Here is a 27,709-nt window from a genome sequence, read left to right as displayed (position 1 = left end):
CCGCCGGGACGGGGTTGGGGGTGCCGGACCGCGGGGCAGGTACTAAGGACGGGAGGACCCAGGACTTTTGTGGCCGCGCAGTCAAGTTTGCAAAGTGCAGGGCTTCCAGGCAGGGGATGTGGAGCAAAACTCCTGGTCGACCAGGCCGGAGCACCTGGCACCGGGAATCCCGCCTCCAGCAACCGGTAGTGTAGGCAGCGAGCTGCAGTCTTTCCGGGGCTCCGGCAGCAACATCTCAGCGTGCCGGGAGATTCCTGACTCGGACCCGGAGAGGGCTTTGGGCCGGGCCAGTTGGAGGGCACGAAGTTGTAGGGAGAGGTCATTCTGAGTCTCAGACAGCGCCCCACACCCGGATCCCGATGGCGCCTTTTTCAGCGGTGGGGCTGATCAAAACTGGGGCTTGGAGGGAAAGTGGGGCCCCAAAAGTGCCTGTGTGCTTGTATGTGTGGAGGAAGAGGTTGAGAGCTAAGCGAGGACACCAGGTCCAGAGCTCCAAAGGCATCCTGGAGTTGAGGAGTGGGATTTGAAAAATCAACGAAGTAGCCGTCCCTGAGCTGAGCTTCTGCTTAGAAGCCTCCAGTTCATACAGAGACCCTTAAAGACACTATCAAGTCCTCTGCAGGACGCTTGCCTCATGATGGCTTCTCCCCTTAAAAAAAAAAAAAAAAATCAAGAAGAAGAAGCCAATTAGTCACCATACAGGCACCCTCGCCTTCTGAAAGACACCGCGTGTGTAGGAGACGGGAAGGGTCATTTTGGGCGCAGGCGAGGCTGGCCGGCTGCCTGACCCGTCGGGATCCGCCGGTTCACCCATTAGTACACCCTCCTGTGAGATGAGCGGTCCTCTCACGGTGAGTTAACGCCGGATTAGATTCGGAGATTTCGAGGAAATTCCAAGTGGAACGAATCGTATTTTCCTTCTGAGCGCTGCACAGCTGGGCTGGAGCAAGGCGCCAGGCTTCGGCGGCATCCAGCCGGGTGCCCAGCTCGGGCCCCCACGGACCTCCGGTCAGGGAATTGCTTCTGCGCTGGGAGCCCTCCCCAAAGCTTCAGACAGCCCAGGATCCTGCTTACTTAGCCTTGGATCCCCTATTTAACAAAGGCAGCAGAGACCCGGCTGGAGAGAAGGCGAGCTCCCCTGGCGAATATGTCCGTTTCTGCCCCGGAGGGCCGAACGGCCTGGTAGGCAGGGAAATGCTGATCTAAGCTGCTGGGCTGGCTGCGGGCAAGTCAGTTTCTCTTTGTGTCAGTTTCACGAGTCCGAGATCATCCACCAAAGCAGTGGAGAGATTTGTGGAGAGAAGCCGATTTCTCGGATTCCAGCCCAAACGATTCCTCACCATTAGGGGCCTATGCCAAAACGGTTTCCAGTCCGTGGTGACCCCAGCGCCCCCAGCAGCCGTCTCCTGTGCAGACTTAGCCCGGCTCAGGGGAGGCTCTGATCTCGCAGAGTGAGCCAGAAAGCAAAGGAGTTGGGATCAGTACTCTGAGAGGTGACCAAGCCCTTAGCTTAGTCAAGGAGCGATTTGAGGACAAAATGAGGAGGGCTGCCCTTGCGCTTCTATCCTCGCCTGCAGGGATCCGCTCACTGCTTCCTTCTGCACAGAGCCTGGTGGCCCAGAGGTTGTGCCCCAGCCCTTGGGGAGGTCACATGAGAACTGGTGGTCCCATGACTGTGCATGAGGCTGAAGAAGGCAGCTCCTTCCAGGTGCGGGTTAGCCAACCGCTAATGCCTGTCTCTGTCCCTCCTTGTCCCAGCTCTCATCTGCCCCCTCCTTGAGAAGTACTCCCTCCTTCCGTTTTCAATTTCCCTTGCAGCATGGTGGGGGCTTGGCCCCGGCCTGCCTAGCTTCCAGAGCTGCCTTCTCTGGAAGTGCCCTTGGTTCTGACGCCCAAAGCTATTTGCTTGCACAATGCAGGCCCCAATTTGTTGGAGATTGAGTGGAGGGGTGCACAGTAGATCCTGAGAAGTTGCCTGGTTAGTAGGGACTCACCTACTAACCTACATGTCCCACCTTCTCATCTTCCTTCTTGGCCCTGGTCAGTTTCTTCCTCCAGCTCCTTTCCCCTCTCCCCCACTAGAGGGTGGCTTCTGTGGGGAGGTGGTGTAGGGGGAGGGGCAGGCATCGCCAGGATATGGGCTTCTGAGTTCTGTTGCCTCCACCCCCAGCTATAGTTACCATTTATTAAGCACCTTTATACCCAGTCTCCTCCCTGACTGTCTTCTAAACTTTCAGCTACACCTATTTTACAGAGTATGATCTCGAGGTCAGACAGACAAAAGGACTGACAGGAAGTTCACATGGACAAAGCTGGAGGCAGTCTTTTGAGGATTCACAGAAGGGGAGAGAGAGGGACTCAGATTCCAGAGAGTGGGCAGTGGACCTCTGGGTGGCTGCACACAAGTGCAAGGCACTATCTGTCTGGTTTAACTATGTCTGTATCCATGGCCCCACTGTCCATATGTGCCGGCACCTGTCTGTCCGAGTCCATTAAGGAGATTTCATCCCTGCCTTTCCTGTGTTCCTGTTTGCATGTTTGTGTGTCCCTTCAGTCATCCTCTCTGATGTCAATAGGGGGAACTTCAATGACCCTGTGGATCCTGGAGGTGAATCTACCACTGAGTTAGCACAGACCCTTTCCCCAAGACGCTATGCCCAGGTGTGGTCTTTGGGGCTGTGGACAGGGGGGGCCCTGGTGGGCAGCATGTCCTTATCAGGGCCTGAGGAGCATCTGTGGAGTCCAGCCCCTTCCAGACCAGAGCCACAAAGGCCCCAGGGGCATCTGCAATTCAACCCTTCTCCCCTGCCCTCCCCTCCTCCAAACCCTGCTCTGTTTGCCCTGTGGAGGCGGGGCTGTGTTTCTCTTGTATCTGCGTGTCTGTTTCCTGGTCTTTGCCTTGATTTGTTTGCATCTGTCTCTGTGTCAGTCTCTGTAAATTCTACTTGACCCTGAAAAGTGTAGCTGAGTCCATGTCTCTCCCCCCAGCACCTCCCACATAATGAACCCTCACTCAGCTGGAGTCCATAGGAAGTAGAGGATGGGACTTGGCTTCTCTGAAGAAGTGCAGGGTCGGAGCTGGGGTCCCAGAAAACAAAGGTCCCCCTCCACAGATGTCCCCTGTCTTCCAAATGCCCCCATGCTGGGCTTCCTCCGTTTTTCTCTTCTCTCCTCTTGCCTCCCACTGTACACCACATTTACCTTTCTTTCCTTTCTCTTCTCCCCGTTCTGGCCAATCCATTCCTTTTTCTCCTCCTCTTCATTTCTAACCTGAGGCTTCCCTTCCAGGCTCTCTCTCCTTGCTGTGTGTCTCATTTCATTGAGTTCCCGCTCTTTGTACACTTGCCCTCACATCTCTTTTCCTGATTTCTTTCCCTGTCCTCTTGCCTCCCTTCTCTCGGGTTTCTGGTTTCACTTCTTTCCAGTCTTGGGGTACGTGAGAGACATTGCCTTCTCAGACTTCAGTTTTAAATCACCAACCCACCACCCTTGACATGCTCTAATAGATAGGACTGGGAGAGAGGCAGAGGGCCAAGTGGGTTTGGGGGCCTTTCCAGGAAGTTGAGGAACATAGGGGGCCCCCAGGTCATCCTGGGTCTGGTGTCAGCTGTGGATATGTGGATCAGACTCTGCAAGAGCATTGGTAGCCTGGCCTTTGAGGTCAAGACTAGAGGGTATGGGGACCTGCTGTCACCTAGAGTGTCTGACCCTTAGGTTTTTTTCCATGACACAAACAGTCCCCAAAGCTCACACATGTCCTGCAGGACTGCTTTTGGAATTTAAGGCCTCTGAAGTTTGCCACTGTGTTTTGGGCAGAAAATTTAAATTGCCAGTAGTATAGGGAACAGGCCATTACAAATGGCTCCAATGCCTGACTAATAGGTTATCTCAAAAGTGTGCTAGGTGCTTTTAGCTTCCTTTTTGTCCTCTCAGATAAGCTTGTACCAATTTTCAATTTACTTGCCTCTTAAATCCAGCTTATTATTGAAAGATCCATACAACTCTTTTTTATTAGGAGCCCCCAACCCCAGAACAAAGCTTTCTTAAGCCCCTTGACTAGGGGTGGCTGTAGTCTTTTTGTTTTAGATGAACTATGCAGTTGTGTTCTTAACTATAAAATTCTATTCGAGATGGTTTTCCTTTTTCTTATGTCTGGAGTGTTTTAGAACAATTAAAACTGTTTAAAGCTCATTTTGAAAATCAAAAAAGAAATTCAGCTTAGAACTAGAATTAAGTACTGTCGTCACCTATAAAATGGGTTTTTTTCCCCTTGAAATCAGCCTGAACTTGCAAATTTGGGGAAATATTCAATTTGGACTCTCATGGTAAACTTCAGTGAATAGCTTTGGCAGTTTTTAAGAAATAGGTTATGTTATGGGTAGTGTTTCCCCCTCTATTTCAGATACTGTGCATGAACCTGGATAGTAGTTGAGTGCTGGGGGGGGGAATAGCTGAGATGAGGTGGCTATTTTATGTTTTAGAGTTGGAGTGTGTGTGTGTGTGTGTGTGTGTGTGTGTGTGTGTGTGACCTCTGAGATGCCCTGGCTTCCCTGGTACAGTCAAGTCCCTGGCAAGTCCCAGTTTAGGAGAAGATTTCCCCCTCCTTGGCCTCTGAGCTGCCAGCAGCATTGGTGAATGCTTGGACTTGGCTTCTGGCTTTTGACTGTCCTCAGCGATGTCAGTTAGTGGCTGATTAACAGCTACAAGGTCAATGATGTTGCTACACTGGATCACTCTGTGTTTACTGGTTTGGCTCTTCATTTACTTAGATCCCTGTTTCCCTCCAGATGGACTTGATGTAAGAGAAGGGAGCTTATTGGGTGCAGGCGATACTTTCCGGAGCTCTTTTTACTTAAAATCCATCCCAGAGCCCTTGTAAAACCTGGGACTCAGAAGCCTTCTCCGGCTTCTTTATTTCCCCTGAACCAACTTAAAGCTGCTTGTTGATTGCAAAACACTCCAAAAATTCCAGGGAAACTCCTTTATAACAAATCCTGATACACTAGAGTGAAATGTGATCCTTTGACCCATTTCTTTTGTGTGCTCTAAGAGGGTACAGTGGTCAAGTCTGCATGTCAGCCTCACCTTTTTTGTTTGTTTATTTTTTTCCCCATCTTTATTGAGGTATGAGTTGCACCTTCTTAAAGAAAGGGTTTTTATCATGGCAATGGTTGGGTTTTGTCTCAGTAATCTGCAGATACTACTAAAAAAATGTTTTTTTAAAGTCCTTAGCCCTTGAATCAGATTGCTGATTTAAAAAATATTTCCCCCCCCCCGCCCCCCGAGATCTAGCTTTTTAGAGCAGTCTTTTTACTTTTAAAGATATTTGTTAAAAGGAAAGAGTTTCATTTTTAAAAATCTCTTTAAATTTTATGCATTTTGAAATGTATTTTCTCCCTAGGATCTATCTTAGACCTCAGCATCATGTATATGATAAGTTCTGTCCCTGGTATAGTTTGAGGTCTTCATATATTCCACTGTTAAAAAAAATTATAAAGAAAATGCTAGTAACTAAAGGAAACATAGTATGGAGATGCTTGCTATCAATAGCCCAATTGACTGGCTGAAGATGGACAAAGGCTAAGGTTAATTTTAAAAAACAATCTGAGGTGTTCATGTAGCCTGCATGATCAGACCCCAGGCTCAAGGTAGCCAGCCCGCAGCCATTTCTGATCAGAGGGACTCTGGGTGCTCAAAGCAGTGTTTCTACTCCTGTGTGACTGGTTCTAACCACCCTTTCCCTTGCCTTTTGTTTCTGATCTGTTTCAGGACATGGAGGAGTGAATCAGCTTGGGGGGGTTTTTGTGAATGGACGGCCACTCCCGGATGTAGTCCGCCAAAGGATAGTGGAACTTGCTCATCAAGGTGTCAGGCCCTGCGACATCTCCAGGCAGCTTCGAGTCAGCCATGGTTGTGTCAGCAAAATCCTCGGCAGGTAAAGGCAGGCGCTTCAGGCTTCCCTTGATTTTTCAAATAATGACCTAAAACATGACCCAGAAGCTGTCCAATGTGGCAGTGTCATAGTGAGAATCATGGTGGCACTTCTCTCACATGCATAGCACTTTGGAGTTTGCAAAGCCCTTTTGAGGCCATTCAGTTCAAAGTAGCCCCAGGAAACCCCTGTTGTGGAATGGGGTGACTCAGATAAGAGGGTGACATGTTTTCTGAAAGCCTGGTGAATTATTCCAAAGAACCCACGAGTAAGAGGTTCTTAGGAATTTCCCCTACACATCTTTGGTGAGCTCAGGGCCTTAGCAGGGCTGAGTGGAAAATCTACAAGTTATAAAATCACATAACCAGACTTCAATGTTTCATTTTAATGTTTTCAAAAAGCACATTCCATTTTTAAAAGTCAGCTGTCATTTTCAGTTTTGGGTTATCATCTACCTTATTATTTTGGGCTGTAGTGTTTTCCTTCTGTATGTTTTGTTTCCTTCATAGTGACAGGCATCCTAAATATATATGAAATTAGAGAAGGGAAAAAAAAAACCCCAAACAAACACTAACTCTCAAATCTGACATTTGAAAGGTGCCACTTGACCCGGTGATTTGCTGCAAGCAAAATACTAACAATGCCAATTCTCCCAGAGGGCTCTGCAGCCTCTTAATGCGCCTGTTTATTTTCTCGGGTGAGATGGTCCAGGGAAGCTTGTTTTGAGATGAGGAGACAAATCTAGAGGGCGAAGTGACTGACTCAGGTCCATCTAGCCAGTCAGCCAGCACTCAGGCTGGGAAGAGGCCTTAAGAACTCTGAGACCATCTGCATCTCGCTGTACTCCCAAACCAAAGCCGCAAGTGTGTTTCCAGGCATGTGAAGTTGTTATAGGTCTGCCCTGGCAGCCAGGAACATTCTCGGGTTTAGCTGTCAATGCTCTCTCAGGATTTCTCTTGCCAGGTCAGAAAATAACCTTTGGCCTGTAGCTTGCGTTATGGTTTGAGAACAGGCGCCTGAATAGAAAATAAATATTTTGAAGTATGTCAGTGCCATCGTGATTTCCTGCTTACTCTTTCCCTTCCATCGGCTGGAATTTAAGACGTCCTCTCAGATGGAGGGAACAACAGTATTTAACCTTGAGGAGACTCACTGGAGGCCGAGAGAAGAGGTTTCAGGGCCAGGGGTATGGCAACCCCTTTAGAGACCATATCCCCCTGTTTATTCCTTATGCCCCTGCCCACCCCAGGTCACCCTAGCCATGGAGGCTGTGCGCTCCACTCCTGTTTAGCACTCAGCAGCAAACGAGCCCCAGCCCGAGTTCAAGGAGAAGGTCAGGACATCAGCGTGGTGTTCTTGTTAGATGGTGATTTTAGGCAGGAGGATGAGAGTGTAAGTCGAAGGAAAAAGAAAAAAACTAGAGGAGAGGGAGATAAAGAGAAGAGAAAGAAAAAACAAAACAGAAAAGAAATGGACTGATTTAAAACGAGAGAGAAACAGAAAGAGAAATGAAGACAAGATAGAGAGAGAAAAGAAAAATATTTTAGACCATCTCCGAGTGAATCTTAGATATCTTCTTGGGAAGCCTTCTCATTGTACGGAGGTAGAGAGAGAGAGAAAAAAGAGGCCCTTCCTTTGTTTTTGCTGAGATGTCTTTGCTGAGCCGACATTTTGCTTGCTATTTGAAATCTTCTCAGGGCAAGATGCTGAGCCCTTCTCAGAGGGGACATCCAGATGCCGGGTCCTCATGTTCTGGTGCCCGGGAGCCCTCCACGTCTTCCCTGGGGGACTGAAGGAGAGAGACAGTGACCCTCCCAAGCCCAGCCGGCAGCCTCCCGCGGCCCGGAATAGATTTGTCACTAGGTAGAGTGGCACTCGGAAGTTACGCGCCGCTCCGGTGCCTGGCCGTTTAAGTTGTCAACAATAAATTGGAATTTCATAGCTCATTATTTTCATAACTAAGAACCACAGTGGACAAAATGTCACTCTAATTAGAACTGCCTTTTAAGAAACAAGTTCAGCCCTAAAACAGTGTGACTGGGAATTTCTGAACTGGGGTTGTTCCATCCACTGATTTTTTTTTTTTTTTTTGGTCACCGAAGAATTTGATGGGCGCACACAGGGTGACAGATTGTCGAGAGCGTGTGGTATGTGGTGGCTGTGGTTTTCAGAGGCGGCATGGCAAGGCAGGCAGAGTCCCTGGGGCAGGCAGAGTCATCTCGGGAAGGTGGCGGTCTGCCAGGAGTATGGGCCTTCAGTCCACAGAGCTCAAGGCTCTGGAGGGGCTCGAGGGGCACAGCCCGGTGGCATGTGAGACCCATTTAAATCCACCCAGAAAGCTGGGCTGTTGTCTTCTTTCACTGGAGCCTGGCTGGGAGGTTCAGGCCATTTGGAACTGTGTGGTATGTTACACAGTAGTAAACACTCAGAGGATTTTAATCCGCAACACGTGCTCTTTATGTTTTACAAAGCTTTTTCTTAACCATTCTGCATTTCTGTCTTCACAACAGCCCTGCAAGGTAGGCAGGGCGAACATCCTCCCCTTATTATACAAATGGGATAACTGAGGCCCAGAGAGGTTGAGTTGGTCAAGGTCACACAGCGAGTTAGTATCAGAGCCACTGACTGGCACCTATACCTCTTTACTCGCAAACTAATGTTCTTTGCGCCGAACTGCACTGTGTGTTAGTGGCTATTGTTCGTCTTGTTGTGTATAAGCCAAAGCGCTGCGTGGCTGTTTTGTTGAGATGAAAGGGTGGTTATTTAGTCTGACACAGTTGCCAGTTGGGGTTTTCTGGAGTGACAGGGCTACCTTCTAAGTGCCTGGCCCATGTGTCAGTCAAAAGGAAGACAGAGACCTCTTGTGTCAAGACCATAGCTGCCTATGGTTGGCCGTGTTCAGGTGGGATGGATGGAGAGCCATGGGCACTGCCATCCACAGCCATACAAGCAAGACAAGTGCTGGGGGGTGAGGTTTCATCCTGCCACCCTCTCAGAGTTTCTGCATGAATACTGCAGTCCCATTCAGCTAACATATTTGAGCGCAGGGTTGTCTGTGTGTCTGAACCCCCGCCCCAAGATAGTGCCTGTCCTAACAGACCCTCTGTGACTATTGATTAAGTGAGTGAATGAGTGACAAGATGCATATGGAAATGCCTAGTAAACAGTAAAGCTCTCTACAATTGCATGGGATCATTATTATTAGTATTAGTATTATTTTAATTTTTACAACTAAAGCAGCAGCTTGTTCTAGTGCAAAGAGCACTGGATTCAGAGTCAGGTTTGAAAGCCCAGGACTGCTTCTAAGTTCCAGAAGGGAGTTGGGCAAGGTACTTAATCTTCTGATCATCGGTTTTCCCTTCTATAAAACCATACTGGCCTCTCAGGATTGGTGTGAGGATGAAGATAATTCAAGGAAGACTCTGTAAACTTTAAGGCACTGTGACTAAATAATGAGTTGTTGTGTTGATAGTAACAGATATTTTTCTATTGTAAAGTTGAAAGGATCTGCCGAATCTGCAGAGATTGCTGTGTGCTTTGATTTAGATACTTTTTTTAGACTTTTGGCAAAAAAGTATTTTCTTGGATATCTCTAAAAACCTATTTGTGACTAATAACAAATTTTTAGCAATTAGAGAATGAAAGAGCACAGATTGAGTTTTGCTTTATGGTCCAAATTTGTACATGACTCACTCTTCTTAGTGAAAAACAGAATTTGCGCATCCACGTCACTGGTCCCAAATTATTTCATCTGTTTCTAGAATGTTCACTAACTTGGCCCTAATCAGACTTACCCAAGCTGAGAAGCATCTCTTTAAACGTAACCAGTCATTGTTCTGGGTTACCTTTCCCACCCATCACATGGGAGAATCACCGCTTTCCCTTAGCTATTATAAACTCTTGTTAGGTTTAAAATTTCCCAGCAATTTCTAAAATGTCTTTTTCATTAAAAACTTTTTTCAACTGCAAGATAATCTTTGCAAGAGGAAGTCAAGAATTCCTCTGTAAATGTTGAGAGAGACGTCCAGTGAAGGCTCAGATTCAGAAAAGGAATCAAGTACTTTTTTTCCCCTGAAATATTCTTTCATGGCACTCTTTTCCCTGGTCTCGGTTTTACTGTAAAACTCTGACATCCTATTTGCATTAACGAGGAAGAGCTGATAGCATGGAAATGTCCTTAGAAACAGTGATTTACCTCAGGGGAGGTCCCTGGAAGAGCTGCAGTGACTTGTGGTTGGGTGTTTTTGTTTGTTTGTTTGTTTGTTTTTCTGATTGCTTGGGTTTTGACTTATACGTAACTCATATTTCTAGTTAATTCTGGAATCCAACACTCTTTTTAATTTTACACCAGGGTTATTGTTTATCTCTTATGGAAAAAGAAGTTGCACTTTGAGGGACAGTTTCACAGAATGAGTCTGCTAGGGGATGGGAGAGCTGGCAAATTAAAGGCACAGGGCAACTTTCTTGGGAAATTGTAGCTCAGGAGGCTGGGCCACAGTCCTAGTTTGGCCACTGGATCTTGAGTGACCCCGGGCAAGCCATTTAACCTCTGTGGATCTCTGTTTATATCTGTAGATGGGGACCTATTTGTTTATTCGTTCACTCATTCAGTCATTCAAAACTGAATTTTGTGCTTTAGAAATTAGAAGTTCAAAATTATGTGCTTTAGAAGTGTTGTGGGGATCAGAGGGGAAAACCAACTTGAAAGATTTCTGTAAACTGTCAATGGTAGATAAATGTGACAGAATTAATTAATTAATTAATTAACTAACTAATTAGTGCAGAGCATTCCAACCAGCGCTGTCCAATAGAAATGTAATGTGAGCCATGCATGACATTTAAAATTTTCTAGTAGTATAGTACATTAGAAAAGGAAAAAGAAACAGGTACAATTAATTTTAATTCTATATTTTATTTAACCCAATATATTAAAAGATGATCATTTCAATATGTAACCAATAGAAAAATCATTAATGAGATTTTTACTTTTTTTTGTACTAAGTTTTGAAAACCTGGTGTGTATTTGCCGCTTATAGCACATCTCAATTCAAACAAGCCACGTTTCAAATGTTCAAAAGCCACATATGGCTAGTGGGTACGTACTGGACAGCACAGATCTGGACATTTCCTGGACAGAGTAGTCCATTATTTTGTTACCAACACCCATTTTCCAGGTCTCTCATGGCTAAGCTCCTCTCTCCTTGGGTCCTAGGTATTATGAGACGGGGAGCATCAAGCCTGGGGTAATTGGAGGATCCAAACCAAAGGTTGCCACACCCAAAGTGGTGGAAAAAATCGCTGAGTATAAACGCCAAAATCCCACCATGTTTGCCTGGGAGATCAGGGACCGGCTGCTGGCGGAACGGGTGTGTGACAATGACACGGTGCCCAGCGTCAGTTCCATCAACAGGTGAGGGGCTGGTGCCTGTGGGAGGCTAGGGGTCTGGGTGGGGTGGGGATACTGGGGGATCTGCATGTGCCTTTCCTGGAGATCTGGTCTCTCCTTTCACCAAGTCCCCGTAGGGGTGATCAGACAGGAGAGATGCTAACAGGGCTGAATGCATCGCTCTATTACCCTCTCTTCTCTCCAAACTGGGCAGGTGTCCTAAGCCCAGGGAGGGGAGGCTATGCCAACACTCTGGCTGCTGCAGATTCTTCTGAGCCCAGAGTCATTTCCATCACTCCCTTCACCACTTGCCTCTGCATGTGAAGCACCGCACAGTGAATTGTCCTGTTAGGCCTTCACAAATGTCACTTCCTTGCAAGCCCATCCTCAAGGTTGGCACTGGCCCACCTCAGGGCTTCCCAGGAGGAAAATTCCAGCCTCTAGTTTGCGCAGAGTTTGAGCTATTGAGTGTGGGGAACAGAGCCCGGACTTGCAGTTGGGAGATTTTAGCTCCTGTGCCAGCTCTGCCACAAACTCAGTGTGACCGTGACAAAGCTCTTCCTCTCTCTGAGAGCCCAGGACCTTGGTGGTGCTGATGTGGGTCTGTGATTTCCAAGATTGACATCCAGGATGCTAAGATCCTGTGGAGTTAGGGGGTTGCCCTCTCCCCAGTTGCCCCGAATCTCACCCGTGGGGAGAAAGATCCAGAGAAATACCATGAATACCAGGCTGGGGATCTTCTTGGGAGCTACTTCTTTTTTCCAGTCTGGTCCAGAATACATCCAACAGAGCTCTCAGGGCTTCAAAACTGAATTCCTGAAGGAAAGTTTTCTACCATAGATGGTGCTGTCTCAACTCCATTGAAACCCATAAAGTCAAGGATGACGTTGTGAGATGACAGAAATGATTGTTCTCTAAACCCCACAAAGAAAAAAGAAGCCAGCAGACTGAAAACCTGAACAGCTCCCATTTCTCCAAGGCCACGCCCTGCTCTTGTCAGTGCAGAGCCTGTCTGGGCATAGGGGATCCCTCACCCCCAGCAACTGAGGTGATCAGACCAGATCCCCTCTGGTCCTGACATTGTTCCTTCTGTGATGACTCAAATGCACAGAATCACTGTGTGATTTTCCGTGTTGGTGTTTTGAGTCCTGCTATTTCATAAACCATTAGCCTGTTTTTTGTTTCTTCTCTCAGCAAACTTTTACCTTGGCTCTGACATCCTTCAAGGTGCTACGAAGAGAGAGGGGAATCAGGCATATGGTCTCTTAGTCTCTGTTCTAGAGGGGCTCCTTATCCAGGGAGGGACTCTGGCCTTCACTGAGAAGTCTGGATAGCCCACCATAGGTACAGAATTGCTGGAGAGGTAGCAATTATTGTGGTGGGTCTGAGGGGCATCACTCCGGTTCTTTTCTGGCTTATGAGTGGCTCCATGTGCTTTCTGAGTCCCCTACTGCCAGCTCTTTGAAAGATTTCCATGACACAAAGCAACATGACTTTTCCACCTACCTGTGTCTCCAAAATCCCTAACATGGAGTGAGGGCTGCTCTGCTGAGATCAGTGAAGGAGCAGTCAGCCTGCTCTGCAGAGGAGCCTCTAGCAAACTGGTGGTCAGGCTCTGGAGGCCCCGAGATTTTTCAATCTAGGTTATACATGTGGTTTGAAAGATACCTCAGGTTGCCCGTGGGGGTCACAAACCTTAATGCCAATATGGGGTCAGACAGATGATGTAACAAGGGAAGTGGCCCAGGCATAAGGCAACAGGGGAAGGTCGGTCTGTGGCAAACTAGGAACACAAGCTCTATTGAAGGGGCAGTTGCCTCTCGGCTCTAGCTGAAAGCTGCCAGGAATGTGGGCCCGGTGGTAGCCAGATTTTTTTTCTGTTCTTAAAGAGGAGCCAGAAACTAGGACTTGTGTGTGCATGTATTTGTACATTTGTGTATATGAAATCTCTATATCTTTAAACAGTGGCAACTAATGTCGATGAGAAAATGCCTTTGCGGGACAAGCATAAATCATTTTCAGGGCCCCAACTTCTATCTTCTGTCATACAAGGAGGAAGACTGTTTTGTGACGAAGTTATTTTAATGTACTTTAGAAAAATATAACTAGCACTTGAAACCAGTGAGTGTGAACTTTATGAACTATCCCCCCCATTTATGGTAAAGAACTAATATTGCTTTATAAAATAAGTCTAAGTCAAAAAGTAAGTGATTTGAAAGAAACATATGAAGCAAATAGAGCACAGTGATTACAGATGTGGTGAAGGCTATGAAGGGGTACTTGAATGAGTGTCCAGGGAAATCATGGCTCAATTGATGCTTTGTGTCCAGAGCCGTGCTGTGTGGAGGGTCAGACTGCTAGTTGCTGGGGCCATGACTAGCCTCAGGGGCCTCCTGGGTGTCCCAGTCCATAACGGTGGCCCGGTGGCTCCACCGGCTGTACCTCTAAGGTGCTGCCACATCTGGGGTCTCCTACGGCCCTCAAAGCTTAGCTCTCTCCTGTGACAGGTATAGAAACTAAGGCCCAGATGGGGAGTGCACAGGAGCAATGATTTTGAGCTAGAGGTGGGAGTAGAGCCCAGGTTCCCTGATGGTAAGAGAAGGGATGTTTCTTTCCGCCACTCTCCAGTAGGACTCTGGCAGGACAGAACTGAGGATCTGTGAGGAGAGAGACAAGGAAGGGCAAACAGCCATCCCTACTGCATTCCCAATCCATTCCTGAGCCTCACAGCCTGTATGTTTTGCTGCCTGTCAGCAGGCTTCCTCTGTGATCTATAGCCCTTTCCTGTGCTCCTCTCTGGGGCTCCTCCCAGGAGCACTCTCTGGCTCCTCACCACATTCTTCTGTGAGAGCTCTTTGGTGTCTTTAGCAACAGACCGCGCAATGCAAATAAACTAAGTGCGGGACAGTCTTGTGTTGCTGCATCCACCCCCCAGCTCCGCACCCACAAAGCCTGAGGCATCCCAGCACACAGTTTTATTTTCCATATAAAGATCCCACTGCATTCAAACAGATGCAGCTTCTAAATAACTGTCTTGCAAATGTTGTGTAAGAGGGTCCATAGCTCCCTCTCCCAGCTCCTGCTTCCCCGGGAGGCAACGTCTCACTATTCCAATACTTCAGACATCTAGGGAGGGAAGGGTGGCTGGATCTGTAGCTACCCTGGTGGCCACAGGGCCGTCTCCACCTTCCCCACCAGAAGTGTGTGCCTTCCTGCTGCCTTCTGGGGATCCTGCCTGGGAAACCATGACTGACATGGGGTGAAGCAACACTGAACCAGTTCTGCTAGGCTTGTGGAAGATTCCCTGGGACACAAAGCATCATGTTTATGTGGCTTCTTAAGGACAAATACATGCTGGGGTGTTGCACAACCTGCATGAAGGTTCTTGGAATCCAGCCTGAGACAGTTGGAGGTGACTGTCTTAGAGCTGACCCCAATGCCGGATGGAACGGAGCCTTCCTTCTTCGTCCGTTCCAGTCCCGAGGCTCTAAACCAGGGGCCGAGTGACATTCCCAGCTTAGAGGGGCAGCTCTATTTAGTACCAGTCAGTGGTTGTCCTGTGAGGATGCGGGGCCAGTATTCTGGGTGTTCTGATTTTTCAAGAGAAGCTAGAAATCCATGTATTTATGTAAACGCTCCCAACTTACCAATACTGGCAACTAATTCAAATGAAAATAAATATACTGTGCAGGCCAAACAAACCTTGTCCAGGGATGGATGTGGCCTGGGGATGACCATCTGTAAACTCTGCTCTTCATCCTGACTTGGGCAACAAGCCTTCTGGGATCGTTCATCCCTTCCCTCTTTCTTCTCCACATCAGCCGCAGGTGTGAGTGTCACCTGTGGACTCTCTCCCAGCTTGGCCTAGTTGGACTCTTGGTTTCTGGATTCTTAACACAGCTGATGGCCCAGGATTCTTACTGCAAGATGGCAGTTTGATCAGTGAGGTAGACGTGGGTATTTCTCTCAGTCGTATAGCCCCATTTCGTTTTTTAAGGCACCACGATTTTCTCTTTCAGTGGAATTTTGTATGTGGTGTTGGGGAGGTGGTGGCTGGGGTGATGGCGAGAAGACCTAGCCTTTCAAAGCAGCGGGGGTGATGTTGAAAAGGGATCCTTACAAGTGCCTGTAATGTCTAAAGTTCCTCGGACTTTGAATCTTCGGACTCTAGATGGATTTTGAATCCAAATAGGCTTTATGCCTCATACAGGCAGTATTTAGCAGAGGGACTGCTTCCTTTGAATGTGGCTCAAAGAAAAGTGCTCGGGCATGGGAGCTGACTTGCTGTGGGACCTTGGGCAGGTCATTTGAGCACTCTGGGCTTTAGTTTCCTCATTTATAGGAATTACTTTGATTGCTGAGCTTCCTTCTCCATTGGACCATCTAGGATGATCATATGGCATCCAAGGTCATGCTCATGCTCAGCAAAGTAAAGGCTGCACCTCTTAGCATTGACTGTCAATTAGCTCTGAATGTCTCTGGTTTAGAACAGGTCCAGAGCATGGCTCTTATTGTGATGAGTCCTGATGTTAATTTTTCAATTTTTAATTTTTTTAGAATTGTTATGATTCAATTATAGTCTTGTTCTTCCCACTCCCATTTCTTCTCAATGGAAAATGATGCTCTTTGTTCTTTTCTTGGCAGCTGCTACAAGCAGATGGGCAGAATTTCTATCTCTGGGGATGGGTTTGGAGGGTTCCCTGTGATTCAAGTCTTCCTTATAAAGGAAAGCCCCACTGCAGCCTTAAAACAGGGTATGGGGATGACTACCTTCCCCTCCCCAGCTCCCAGGGGGATCCCATGTGTTTTTAAGGCGTTTGTGGAAAATATGAACCTTTAAAGGTTGAAGCTGGTCATTAATCTTTATGAAGATACCAGTGAAAATAACAACAGCTAACATTTATCGAGAATTTACTATGCAGCAGCCACTGTTCTACATACTTAATTAATTTAATCCTTGTAATAACCCTATGAGGTGGGAATGATTCTTAGCTTCATTTTGCAGATGAAGAAATTGAGGCACAGCGGGGTAAGTAATTCACCCAACATTATACAGCTGGCAAATTGCAAAACTGGGATTTAAACTCTAGAAGTCCGGATCCGGAGCCTGTTCACGCCGCTGCAGCTGCCTGTCAATGATTTATAAAAATTGATAATGTTTTACCAATGATTTATAAATATTTTTAAAGAAAAATAAGGAAAACATAATTTTCCTTGCTTACGTAGAAAGTTAATGGCAAGACAATGCTTTGAAAAGTTAGGACTTTATACAGGACTTCAACAGGAAATAGTTACAATCTATTAATATTTTACCATATGTTTGTATAAACATAAACCATAATACAGATAAACTATATTTAAATCTGGCATATCCGTATATTCACACATCTAGCTATATCTCTGTAGACACACATACATGTATACAGAGAAGGTGACACACACAAAAATCCAAAATTAGGTCAGATGCTAGCTTAATTCCAGGTAGTCAAAAAGACTGCCTCAAACCCAGGTCTTTGTTAATACGCTCCATGTTTTCTTAGTCAAAATAAATTATTTGAATATTGGAGAAAACAAACAAAACGCTCAGTATATTTGAGGGAGCACATATGCTGACTCATCAGAAAATGGCAAAGGCCCTATGCTGAGCTCAAGTGGCCATAGCTCCAGAGGGCCTGTGGCTAGGCTGTGGTGTGAGCAGAAACATCCATTCCAGGCTACCAGCTGAGGATGCTGAGCACCCTCAGTGCCCAGCACTGAGCTGTGAGATCACAGAGGTCAGGGGCCATGGCCCAGTGAAGTTCAGGAGACAGTTCTGTTCTCCCTTTCCCCGTGCAGAAGCTGGAGACCAGTGCAGCTTGAAAAGAGCTTCCAGAAAGAATGGTCTGAAATGTGAAAAAGCTGAGTGAAAAGAGCAGGACATAAAACTGTATACATGGTTTAATCCTGATTTTGTTAAGAAGAAATGGATATTTCCAAATATGCACAGGAATGCTAGCATAAGGGAAATATACCAAAATGTGGTTTTAGATGTCTTCTTTATACCTGTTGGCCAAATAGTCTACAATGAACACAAAGTACTTTTATAATTAGGAAAAACTCTAATAAATGTTATTTTAAAAGGTCATAGTTGGAGACTGGAATAGAACTTTACCAAAGAAGTTGCACATTTTATTACCACCTATCCTTCTCCCAAGTGCCAGGGAAGGAACTTTCTTGCAGACCCAAAAGGGACTTTTGGCCTGGCCCTGGTCAGCTGCTGTACGATGCATCGGGCTTGGGGTCTCATGGAGGCCTCACATGTTGTCCCAGCTGGAAAGTTACAAACTAAGCTTCTCAGAGCCCAAGTTTCTGCAGAAGGACATCAGAGCTGCCAGGTAGCAAAGGGAAGGCACTGCTGCTATTATCCTTTTTATACTCTGTACTTTTCCATAAGAATTTTTTTTTTTTTTTCCAAAAAGGATTTGATTACTTAAAGTAAGCAAAGATTGGTCTGTTCCAACTCCCTCATTGTATCAAGGGCCTCAATGGAATGGACTTGCCCAGGGTCACAATCCAGTTCATATTAGAACTGGAGCAAGGTCTCTGGAAAGGCAGTCCAGGACAGCCCTGGCTCCCAGCCCCTTAGAGCCTTCCACTGTTTTGCATAGTTCAGGCTTCCTCTTAGCAAAGCCAAGCCAGGCCTCTCTTGGCAGCACTTTAACCCTTTCTAGTTTTGTAGCAACATTCACATCCCTCCCCCTACCCCCTTGATAATTTCTGATGGGCAGGGATGTTATTTTTCCTGTGGCTCTCTAAGGCAGAGAAACCAGAGTGTGAGAGCTGCCAGGAGACAGGGAGGTCACCTGGTTCAGTGCCTTCATTCCACAGATGGGAGGTTGAGGTCCAGGAAAGGGATGGAACTTTCTAACTCACTCAGTGAGTTCCTTATGGAGCTGGAGCTGCTCCAAGAATGGAATGCCTCTTTGTAATATTAACACATCAATCTCTTCCTACAGAAGAGGCACTTGAGGCCCCCCCGAGAGGGGTGCTAGTTACCCAAAGACACCCAGGGAGGTAGGGGCTGAGTTGGAACTAGTCTATATTTCTTCCACACCCCCAACTCGGGACCTGGGTTCATAATCCGCCCCCACTTCTGCCCCAACTTGACCCACGACCCAGCTGGATATGGGTTTCTGGCATCGCTAGTTGAGATCTCTTCTCCTCCATGATGGTAAATAGCCATTTATTTTTTTTCCCAACTGTTCACAGGATCATCCGGACAAAAGTACAGCAGCCACCCAACCAGCCGGTCCCAGCTTCCAGTCACAGCATAGGTAAGAAGAACTTTTAAAAAAAATTTAAAAATCTAATGGGCTCCAAATACTCTAAAGAACTTTTAATCATTCTTATGGACAGATAATTCTGCATAAAACACTTCAGCACACGTACTAATGCGCCTTCTTTGTCATTCTCCAAGGGCTGAACCTGGTAAATGAATTTTATAAATACTGCTAAAAGGTTTTGAATTTTACTGATTATTATGATAAATAGCTTTCACCATGAGACAGAAAATTGAAATCTAAGCCAAAAAAAAAAAAAATCCACTAATGGGGGTCTATAGAATGTCAGATAATTAAAGTAATAAATCAAGAAAGGGATACTTATTCATAACATTTTCTGCATCATTAGTCAGTAAGTAGTTTTGAATGTGTTTTTTTCTTCTATCAACCAGCCCTTCTACAATTCTTTGTGCACTTGCAGTCTTGAGTGAAGATGTGGCAAAACTTCCCAAACTTTCTTTCTCTCTCTCTCTTGCTTCGATCTCATGTGCTCCGTGAACTGTCAAGGGCTGCCAGTGGGGTTTCTGACACTCATGGGTGAAGTCTGAGAGTGACCATGACTCGTAAGGAGAAGAGTCATATTTCCTACTACCCAGGAGTTCAGAAGTTTCCCTTGCCTTCCCTTCCCTGCAAAGATCGTGAGATGAAAGTGACGTGTGTCTACACAAGGTGTATGATTTCTACACTTTGGATAAAGGAAACACCTCTGGTTAGTTGGGGGAAAGCTTATTCTACTATAAGAAAGCGGGCCACCATTCAGCAAGCCTCTGACGGTTCTGGCTGCCACAGGCCCTGTCAATTCCACTTAATCACACCTTAATTACACAAAGATTGTGTACCCTTTGTTGCTCCTTCTTTGACTGAAAACCTGAACTCCCCATGGTGATGGGGGACAGGCAGAGGCCTGGCTTATAGTTCCAGCTTTGTCATTAAGTCAACCAGTGAACTGTGTAAGCCCCTTCACCTCTGTGAGCCTCAGTTTCCCCATTTGTGGAGCAAGGGGCACAAACCCAGTGCCCTCTGAGGTCTCTGATTCTTCATGGTTGCTTCTTTGCATAAAGGTAAGACAGAATTCTTCCCTTCCATAAAATAATTCTTCATTTAGTAATCCATCCAAAAAGCGTTTGCTAAGCCCCTGCTATGCAGCCCGTGGTGGTGGAGACTAACGTTATAAGGAAGGCGGGACAAAATCCCCGTTCTCAAGGGCTTCTCAGTCTAATGGGGGAAAATAACAAAGAGAAGTCTGCAAAACACTGAGATCAGGCTCAAGAAGAGAGTACAGGGTGCTGTGGGAGCAGAAGGGAGGGAAAGATCAGCTTTGTTGAGCTGGAGTGGAGAGGGTTAAGGAGAGCTTTCTGGGGAAGTGTTTGTGGCTGGGATTTCATCTGCAGCTTTAACAATTTCAGGTCACATAGCAAGGTATATCAAACTTAGGGTAACTGATAATATTCTTTCAATTGGGTAAGAGGAATAATTACACTTGACAGTCAGCAGAATGCCTTATCTCAGAAATTTGTATAAAATCCATATCTTATTTGTGTACAGCCCCTTATAATTTATTAACTTACTGAGGAGTAAGGAAATGGAAGCTTTAGAGAGATGAAATAACTAGCCCAAGGTCACATGGCCAGTAAGTGGTGGAGCCAGAATTGGAACCTGAGTCTTTTGAGCCGAGTGTGATTACAAAATGTTGAAACACATGTCATCGGCTCTGTCAGCAACGTGGTGAGCCTTGGTTATATGTGGTGGTTGTTTAAAGTACCGAATGACTGGTGAGCTTCTTTCTTCCTCTGTTCTTTGCACCTTAACACAGAAAAGGTTGTGAGATTTGCATAAATCTATTTTGAGGAGCTTCTTCTGGTGAAGGAAAAGAGAAGTTAACGATTTCTACTTCTGTGTCTCCTAAAGAAGATCTAAAATCAAACTCAAATATGAGAAGAAAGGCACTGCTCCCTTTAGGTCTGTAGGAGCAAGAGCTGAATGTGCTCCAAGGAAAGCAACAAACAGCTTCTCAACCAAACACCACCATTTCTAGTAATTTCCTACACTTTAGAGTCAAAAGCAGCTCCACCTGCCTCCAGCTAGTTATAGCCGAAGGAAATGTGTCTGAAATTGGTCTGTAGGTTTTAATGAACCAAGAAAGAATTCCCACAGCCCAGAAATGGAAATTCAGCTGTACAGCTTGAGAGGACCCTGATGACCGACAGGTCTCCCCCTTGGATTCTGGGGCCAGGAGTTAATGTGAAACTTGCACAAACCTCCCCTCCCCCATTCTTATTTTTAGGAACTTAGATACCTGGTCTCAGTCACAATAAGTCACCAACCCACATTTCTGGGCAGAAGAAGTCTAGACTTTGAGTAGAACCAAGGCTGAGCCCTGGTGCTACGGCTTGTTAGCTAGATGACTTTGAGCCAATCACTTTGCTGTGTGGAGGCTCAGTTGCCTCACCTGATGAATGCGGATGAATAATAGCACTCTTGGTTATTGCAAGCATCAAATGAAAAGCACTTTATGAACGTGAAGCATATTATTGTTTTTCATTATTCATTAGTGAGGAGCAGATTACTATAGGGGTTGACTTTAGTTCTTTGGTTCCAGTCACCACTCTGCCTCTTATTAGCTGTGTGACCTTGGACAAGTCACTTACCTTCTCTGAGCCTTGGTTCCCTTACCTTTCCAGTGACCTAGCTTATAAGTTTGTTCTCAGAATTAAATGAGATGATGCCTGAGTGCCTGGCACAGAGTAAGTTCTCAGAAAAAATTATCATTATTATAAATCAATATATGTATAACATATAGTATATTAATATTATATAATTAATATAAAATATTAAAATCCAGGTAAAGTGGAAGGAGAAAAGACAGCGAGGAACTATAAAAAGAAGAGATAGTCTGTATTTGGTGCTTTGCTGGCTCTGTGTATGAGTGTGCAGATATTTATGTCTGCGTGTATGGGTGGATTTGTAAGTAGGGAGTGAGGTCGTTTCTAGCACTGGCTGGTGGTGGGCCCCAGCTCCCCCGTTTCTCTGCTCCATCCCCCTGCTTCCTGCATCCTCGGACAGGCTGGGGTTTGAACTAGTGCCCGTGTTCCCTTCTGCAGTGTCAGTTCTCTTCTGGGCTACTCTCATCGCCCAGGTTTGGCCGCTGCCCTGTGGCGAGTGTCCTCAGCACACACCTGCCCTGCCCGGCTCTCTCCCAGTCGCACCAGCCCCCTGTAGGGGGAGTGCCTTTGAATTGGCCCGAAGGCGGGGCCGACCTCTCTCCTCCCCGGCACCGCCCCCCAGCCTCGTGCCGGCCCTGACCGTCTTCTCCCTCTGCGCAGTGTCCACCGGCTCCGTGACGCAGGTGTCCTCGGTGAGCACGGACTCAGCCGGCTCCTCCTACTCCATCAGCGGCATCCTGGGCATCACATCCCCCAGCGCCGACACCAACAAGCGCAAGAGAGATGAAGGTAAGAGACGCCGGCGCTGCCCGTCGGGGATGGGCCTGAGCGGATCTGTGGGATCCGTTTCCAGGCCCTCAGTCAGGGGTGGAAGCACAGACGCCCACTGAGCACCCCTTACCTCAGAGCGCTGGAGGCGTCTGGCCCAGCCCAGTCCCGTCCTGACCACGGGGAAGGGGCTGAGCCCTCCGGGAGAGGAAGAGGGCCCTGGCTGGGACTGGACTTCTCGCTGGCCTCCTCCCATCTTCACCCCGTTGGTGGGAAAGGCGGGCCTGGCAGAGCCCTTGGGGCCTGTGCTTTGCAGTCTCTAAGAAGCCCTTGCATTTGCAGATGTGATGCCCAGAGGGCAGGGTGTGGAGGGTATGAGCACAGCAGCAGTGTCCCTTTTGGGGGGAGGCCTAGGGGAGAGGGAGGGGCTGGGCAAAGTGAGAGGGGCACACATGGGGTGGCAGGGTCAGCGGGTGGGCTCTCCGAGGGTCTGAGCACACCTCTTTCAGAAGGCCTTCAGTGCGGTGATGGGGGGCGTTGAGGAAGTGAATAATCTTCTCATCTCTGTCCTTGGGCCTGGAAGGAAGGAGTGCAGGGGGCCTCCCCGGGATTAAATAGATGACAATCTTCCCTGTTGGTTTTCGCAACCCTCGCTGTGCCACCCGGGCCTTGGGAGCTGGCCGCCGCCTCTGTCCCGGACATGGGCCCACCTTAACCTGGGTCTCCTTTTCCTGGATAGGCTGCCAGCAGGCTGACATTAATGGGTTTGAGAGGAGAAATGACCCCCCGGGAGTCTGTAAAACCTTTGTCAGGAAAGGAAAAAAAAAAAAAAAAAAAACGGGCTGTAGTCTAGGGGCTGAGAGCAGGGTGACAGAAATCTTGATTCAATTATTCTGTTCCTCAGCACAATTCCCTTTCTCGGCTCCCTGTGATGGATGTATGTTCTCGCGAGCACATGCCTAAGTACTTAAGATCTGTAACTAGAAAATTGAGTCGGCCCAGCGGTGGATTGGCCTGTGGTGTGTGGGCTCCAGGCCATGCAGGAGCTGGGCCTGTGGCCTCTGTTAGGAGCTGTGGAGTACATGGGGGATGAGTCACAGCTTCTGGAACCTGCCTCACCTCTCCGCCCCCTCACCCCCCAACACTCAGAGCAGATGTGGGAAGTCTTTAACTCAGGGTTGCTGTACTGGGTACTGCAGGAGGCAGTGGGCCTACCATCTCTGTCGGTTTATGGCGTTGATGGTGTCATCTTTTCTCCCCTTGTCACCTGGACTCACAGCAGATGTGCCCAAGCTGGGGCCCGCTGTGTTTGATCATGTGGAGGGACGGGTATGTGAGGTTCCCTCAGAGGTTGAGGGATACAGGCAGAGAGTTTTGAAGAGAGAAAAACATTGACTTTGATGTTTACCATCAAACACACAGGTCCTGAACTGGGGGGACTGTGTCACTGTGTCTGTTGAGTGCTCTGTTGGCTTTCAGCCTCTGATCAGTGGTCACTGTTTAGCCTCTCAAGCTGCTTGAGAAGGTGTAAGAGTGGTCAGGATGTGAGTGTTGTTCATCTAGACTGCTCTGTGCTGGAAGATCCTTCCTGAAGGCTGTGACTCATTTGTGGTATTGACCTTTAAGAGGGACAGTGACAAATTGGGATGTGTCCAGATGGGTATAACCCAGATGGAGAGGTATTTGGAGAATACCTCAAGGCTCTAGGGATGTTTTGGTACCAAGAAGAGGAGAATGAGCAGGACTGGATTGTTGCCTTCAAGTATTTGGAAGGCTGACATGGAAGGCAAGAGGAATGAGACTTTGCTGTGTGGCCTCAAAGGCCAGTGTGTGGCAGATGCAGAATAGATTTCAGCTCAGAGTAAAAAATAACTTTGTAAATATGCGAGTGGTCTATGGCCAAAGGGGGCTGCCTCAGGAGGTAGTGAGTGCCTTGTCACTAGAGGTATGTTAGTAGAGCCTAGGTAGCCATTTGCTGGGCTGCTGTATAAGACTATCAAGAATCAGATGCAGAATTGGATGATCTTTGAGATCCTTTCAGTTTTGGAATTTATGATTGAGCCCTGATCCCCAGAAAGACTTCGGAGGTGATCCAGTCTGTGGTCTGGATTTGATGGTCCTGAAAGCTTACAGGATTGGGAAGATTGACAGACTCAAGCAACAAGCAGAGCCCCCGCCTGCCCCCTGCCCTGCATCACTGAGAGTGGATGTGGCTGGGCAGAGACGTGGGCAGAAAAGGAACGAAATTGAGTCATTTGTTGAGACGTGGATGGATCTAGAGACTGTCATACAGAGTGAAGTAAGTCAGAAAGAGAAAAACAAATATCGTATATTAACGCATGTATGTGGAACCTAGAAAAATGGTACAGATGAGCCCGTTTGCAGGGCAGAAGTTGAGACACAGATGTAGAGAACAGACATATGGACACCAAGGGGGGAAAACTGCAGTGGGGTGGGGATGGTGGTGTGCTGAATTGGGCGATTGGGATTGACATGTATACAATGATTTATATAAAATTGATGACTAATAAGAACCTACAGTATAAACAAACAAACAAACAAAAAAACATAATGAAACTTGGAAATTCTAAGTTCTAGAACAAAAGATGAAATTAAAATCTCTATTATGAAAAGGAATCTGGTAAATTTCAGTCTGGCCCCTGGGGCCTTTATACGACGGGCAGAAGCGTAATATATAAAAGATAGTAAATCAAGTTGAACTTGGTGTTTCTCAGATTTTAGTTGTTTGTTTTTAACCCTTAAGACTAAACTCTCCAAGTGGTTGTTTAAATTACCATAGTAGGATTAATAGGCATAGTTGTGCAGGAAAAGCAGAATTTTCTGCTTCTGAAATGTGCATATTTCACAGGTTATGTACTTTCATGTGCCAAGATACATTAAAATTTTACTTGTTTAGGAATAGCTCCATTTTTAAGCTTCCAAAATAGATCAGCTGAAATGATACACATGTTGCACATAAATATTGGAAGGGTTGAGAGAGTCAACATTATTCTTGCCTTGTGGAGACTAGACACAGTGGATTTCCATGTTGTACATAGTCCTGAGTCTTTGTGGTTCCAAAACACACCCACTTTATAGGATGTGTTATAAATACATTGCTCCTCAAAATAATCACTTAACATTTGATTGTTATTAAAATACTGAAAAAAAAAAAAAAAAAAGAAGTGCCCTTGCTCACATCAGCAAACTGCCTGGGAGCAGTACAGTGTGGTGCTCCCTACTGCCCTTTCCCATCCTCCCTCTATAGCTCCCTGCATCCTTGCATTGGCTTCAGGAGGAGCTGAAGAGGCAGAGATTGCCACCCCCTTTTTATAGGGGAGGAAACCAAGGCCCCAGGGAGTTCCACGATGTTGGTAAAGCCACAGGGCTGGTATGGCCAGGCGGTGGGGTGGGGTGGGAAGGAGTGGAGAGAGCCCCTGAGGCCTCAGCTCCCTGGCATTGTCCAGCCACCTGCTGCTCCTCAGCCCCTCCAGAGTGATGCTTTGGAGGTGGAGCAGCCTGGGGCTGGGCAGAGCCTGGAGGGTTTCAAGCAGAAGGGCGTGCTCAGCAGGCTGGATGCTGCCAAGAGTGCGGTGAGAAAGTAAGAACCAGCCGCTGGGGAAACACAGGGGAGATGCTGGTGCGCTGGATGCTGGCCCGTTGAGGCTGCAGACCGTGGCACCATTTTCCTCAGGAGCCGTCAGCAGCCTGAGGCAAGGGCCATGGGGCAAGAGAGGCAATAGAGGGCCAAGAGGAAGACAGCTGAGGGTCCCCATCCCCATTTTTCAGATGAGGTGACTGAAGTTCTGCAGGGTGGAGTTCCTTGCTCAGCTCTGGTTCACAGTCGTCTTCCACTTGGACTTGGGTTTTACCCTGTGGGCATGGGCTCAGGGCAGGGGTGGGTGGTGGGAGAGTTCCATCACAGAGGACCCGCCCTCTAGACCTTGCAGGCCGGTGGGGAAGATTGACAACCCAAAGTCCCTCTGATGGGCAGTGTGTGGGGTGATGCTGTGCTGGGAGGATGGCACCAGAGTGGGAGGGCAGGGCAGGGCAGGGAAGGGCCAACATTGACCAAAAGGATCTGGTAAGGGCTCTCATAGGAAGTGGCACTTTATAAAGGGAAAAATATTTTACACAGCTTGTTTTTAAACTTAAATGAATTAAAATCAGATAAAATTAAAATTTTAGTTCCTCAGTTGCACTAGACACATTTCAAGGGCTCAGTAGCCACATGTGCCCAGTGGCTACTGTTGGATAACATGGCTTGAATACAAATGCTTGGCACATAGTGGGTGCTCAATAAATGCTTCTCCGTAGAATGGGTTGGTCACGTGCCTGTAGAGGGTTCACAATTAGTGAGGATAGTGGTGGTGGGGAGAATCTCTAGTCTCCTCAACTAGAAGTGTTTCTCTTGGTATTTTTGGCTTCCGTGGAAAGCTCTATTTGAGTAAAGAGTTCTGTAGCAAAAACAAACAAGTTAAAACACTGTTAGACCAGTGGATTGCCAAGGGCCCTTTTAGTCTAGAAATTCTAGGATTCTCCTTGGGACATGTGCCTCCAATACCAGCCTTGGGGATGTGGCCACTGTGTCCAAATCTCAGATGAACGGTTCTGCGGTTGAGGCAGCAGATAAGGTGCGTGGGGCCTCTGAGGGCAGAGCTGGGGCTGGTTAAAGGAAGCTACAGGGAGAAAGATCATGGCTCAGTGCAAGGAACAGCTTTCAGACAACACCCAGGCTGGGCCAAGGTTAGAGGCATTAGCTTAGAAAGGTAGTGAGCTCCCTGTCATTGGAGGTATGAGCAGGGGTGAAGGGCAGAAGAGTCAAAGAAGGCATTTTGGTTTAGACTACACAACTTTTTTTAAAATTAAATTTATTTATTTATTTATTTATTTTTGGCTGTGTTGGGTCTTTGTTGCTGCGCGCAGGCTCTCTCTAGTTGCGGTGAGCAGGGGCTACTCTTCGTTGTGGTGCGCTGGCTTCTCACTGCGGTGGCTTTTGTTGCGTAGCACGGGCTCTAGGCACGTGGGCTTCAGTAGTTGCAGCACGCGGGCTTCAGTAGTTGCAGCACGTGGGCTCAGTAGTTGTGGCTCGCGGGCTCTAGAGCACAGGCTCAGTAGTTGTGGTGCACGGGCTTAGTTGCTCCGCGGCATGTGGGATCTTCCCAGACCAGGGCTCAAACCCGTGTCCCCTGCATTGGCAGGCGGATTCTTAACCAGTGCACCACCAGGGAAGTCTCTGGACTCCATGACTTTTGAGGCCTGTTACAATCTGGGGGACAAGTGCTTCTGTGACTGCCTGGCATCTGGAAGTGGTTCTGCCTACTTGTTTTCCCTCCTCCTGCCTGACTCTGAGTCCGCCATCATGTGGGCTTGACTGGGCGGGGCTGCATCGCCTGTGTTTCTACCCCCAGCCTGGCCCCTTGGCACAGGGCCTGGTGCCCAGAGGGCTCAGGAGGCTTGTGGATGGTGAGAGTCAGGCTGGGGTGCTGCCCAGGCGTGAGAGGCAGCTTCGTCTCTTGATTGGGCTGTCCTGAGAGCGTCCGTGGAGAAAGCTGTGGCATGGGCCTAAGGAATCCTGTGGGGCTAGGGGGACAGAGCCCGGGCAGTGCCTCCCTCCCTGGAAGGCCCAGAGGAGGTCGTG

General features: G+C 47.4%; 1 protein-coding gene across 1 annotated transcript in view; it reads left to right on the top strand.

Moving 5' to 3' along the window:
• PAX5 (paired box 5) overlaps positions 1-27,709 on the top strand; it is a 185,388-nt gene that overhangs the window by 9,096 nt on the left and 148,583 nt on the right. Inside the window, exons 2-5 of the mRNA XM_082402370.1 lie at positions 5,770-5,935; positions 11,145-11,342; positions 18,567-18,631; positions 21,961-22,089. Of these exons, the coding sequence (XP_082258496.1) occupies positions 5,770-5,935; positions 11,145-11,342; positions 18,567-18,631; positions 21,961-22,089 (558 nt within the window). The remainder of the gene's footprint in view (positions 1-5,769; positions 5,936-11,144; positions 11,343-18,566; positions 18,632-21,960; positions 22,090-27,709) is intronic.

The sequence above is a fragment of the Balaenoptera borealis genome (assembly GCF_965194805.1).
Source record: "Balaenoptera borealis genome assembly, chromosome: 8".
Classification (NCBI taxonomy): domain Eukaryota; kingdom Metazoa; phylum Chordata; class Mammalia; order Artiodactyla; family Balaenopteridae; genus Balaenoptera; species Balaenoptera borealis.
Note: the sequence above shows the minus strand (reverse complement) of the source record. Positions and strands in the feature narration are given on the sequence as shown.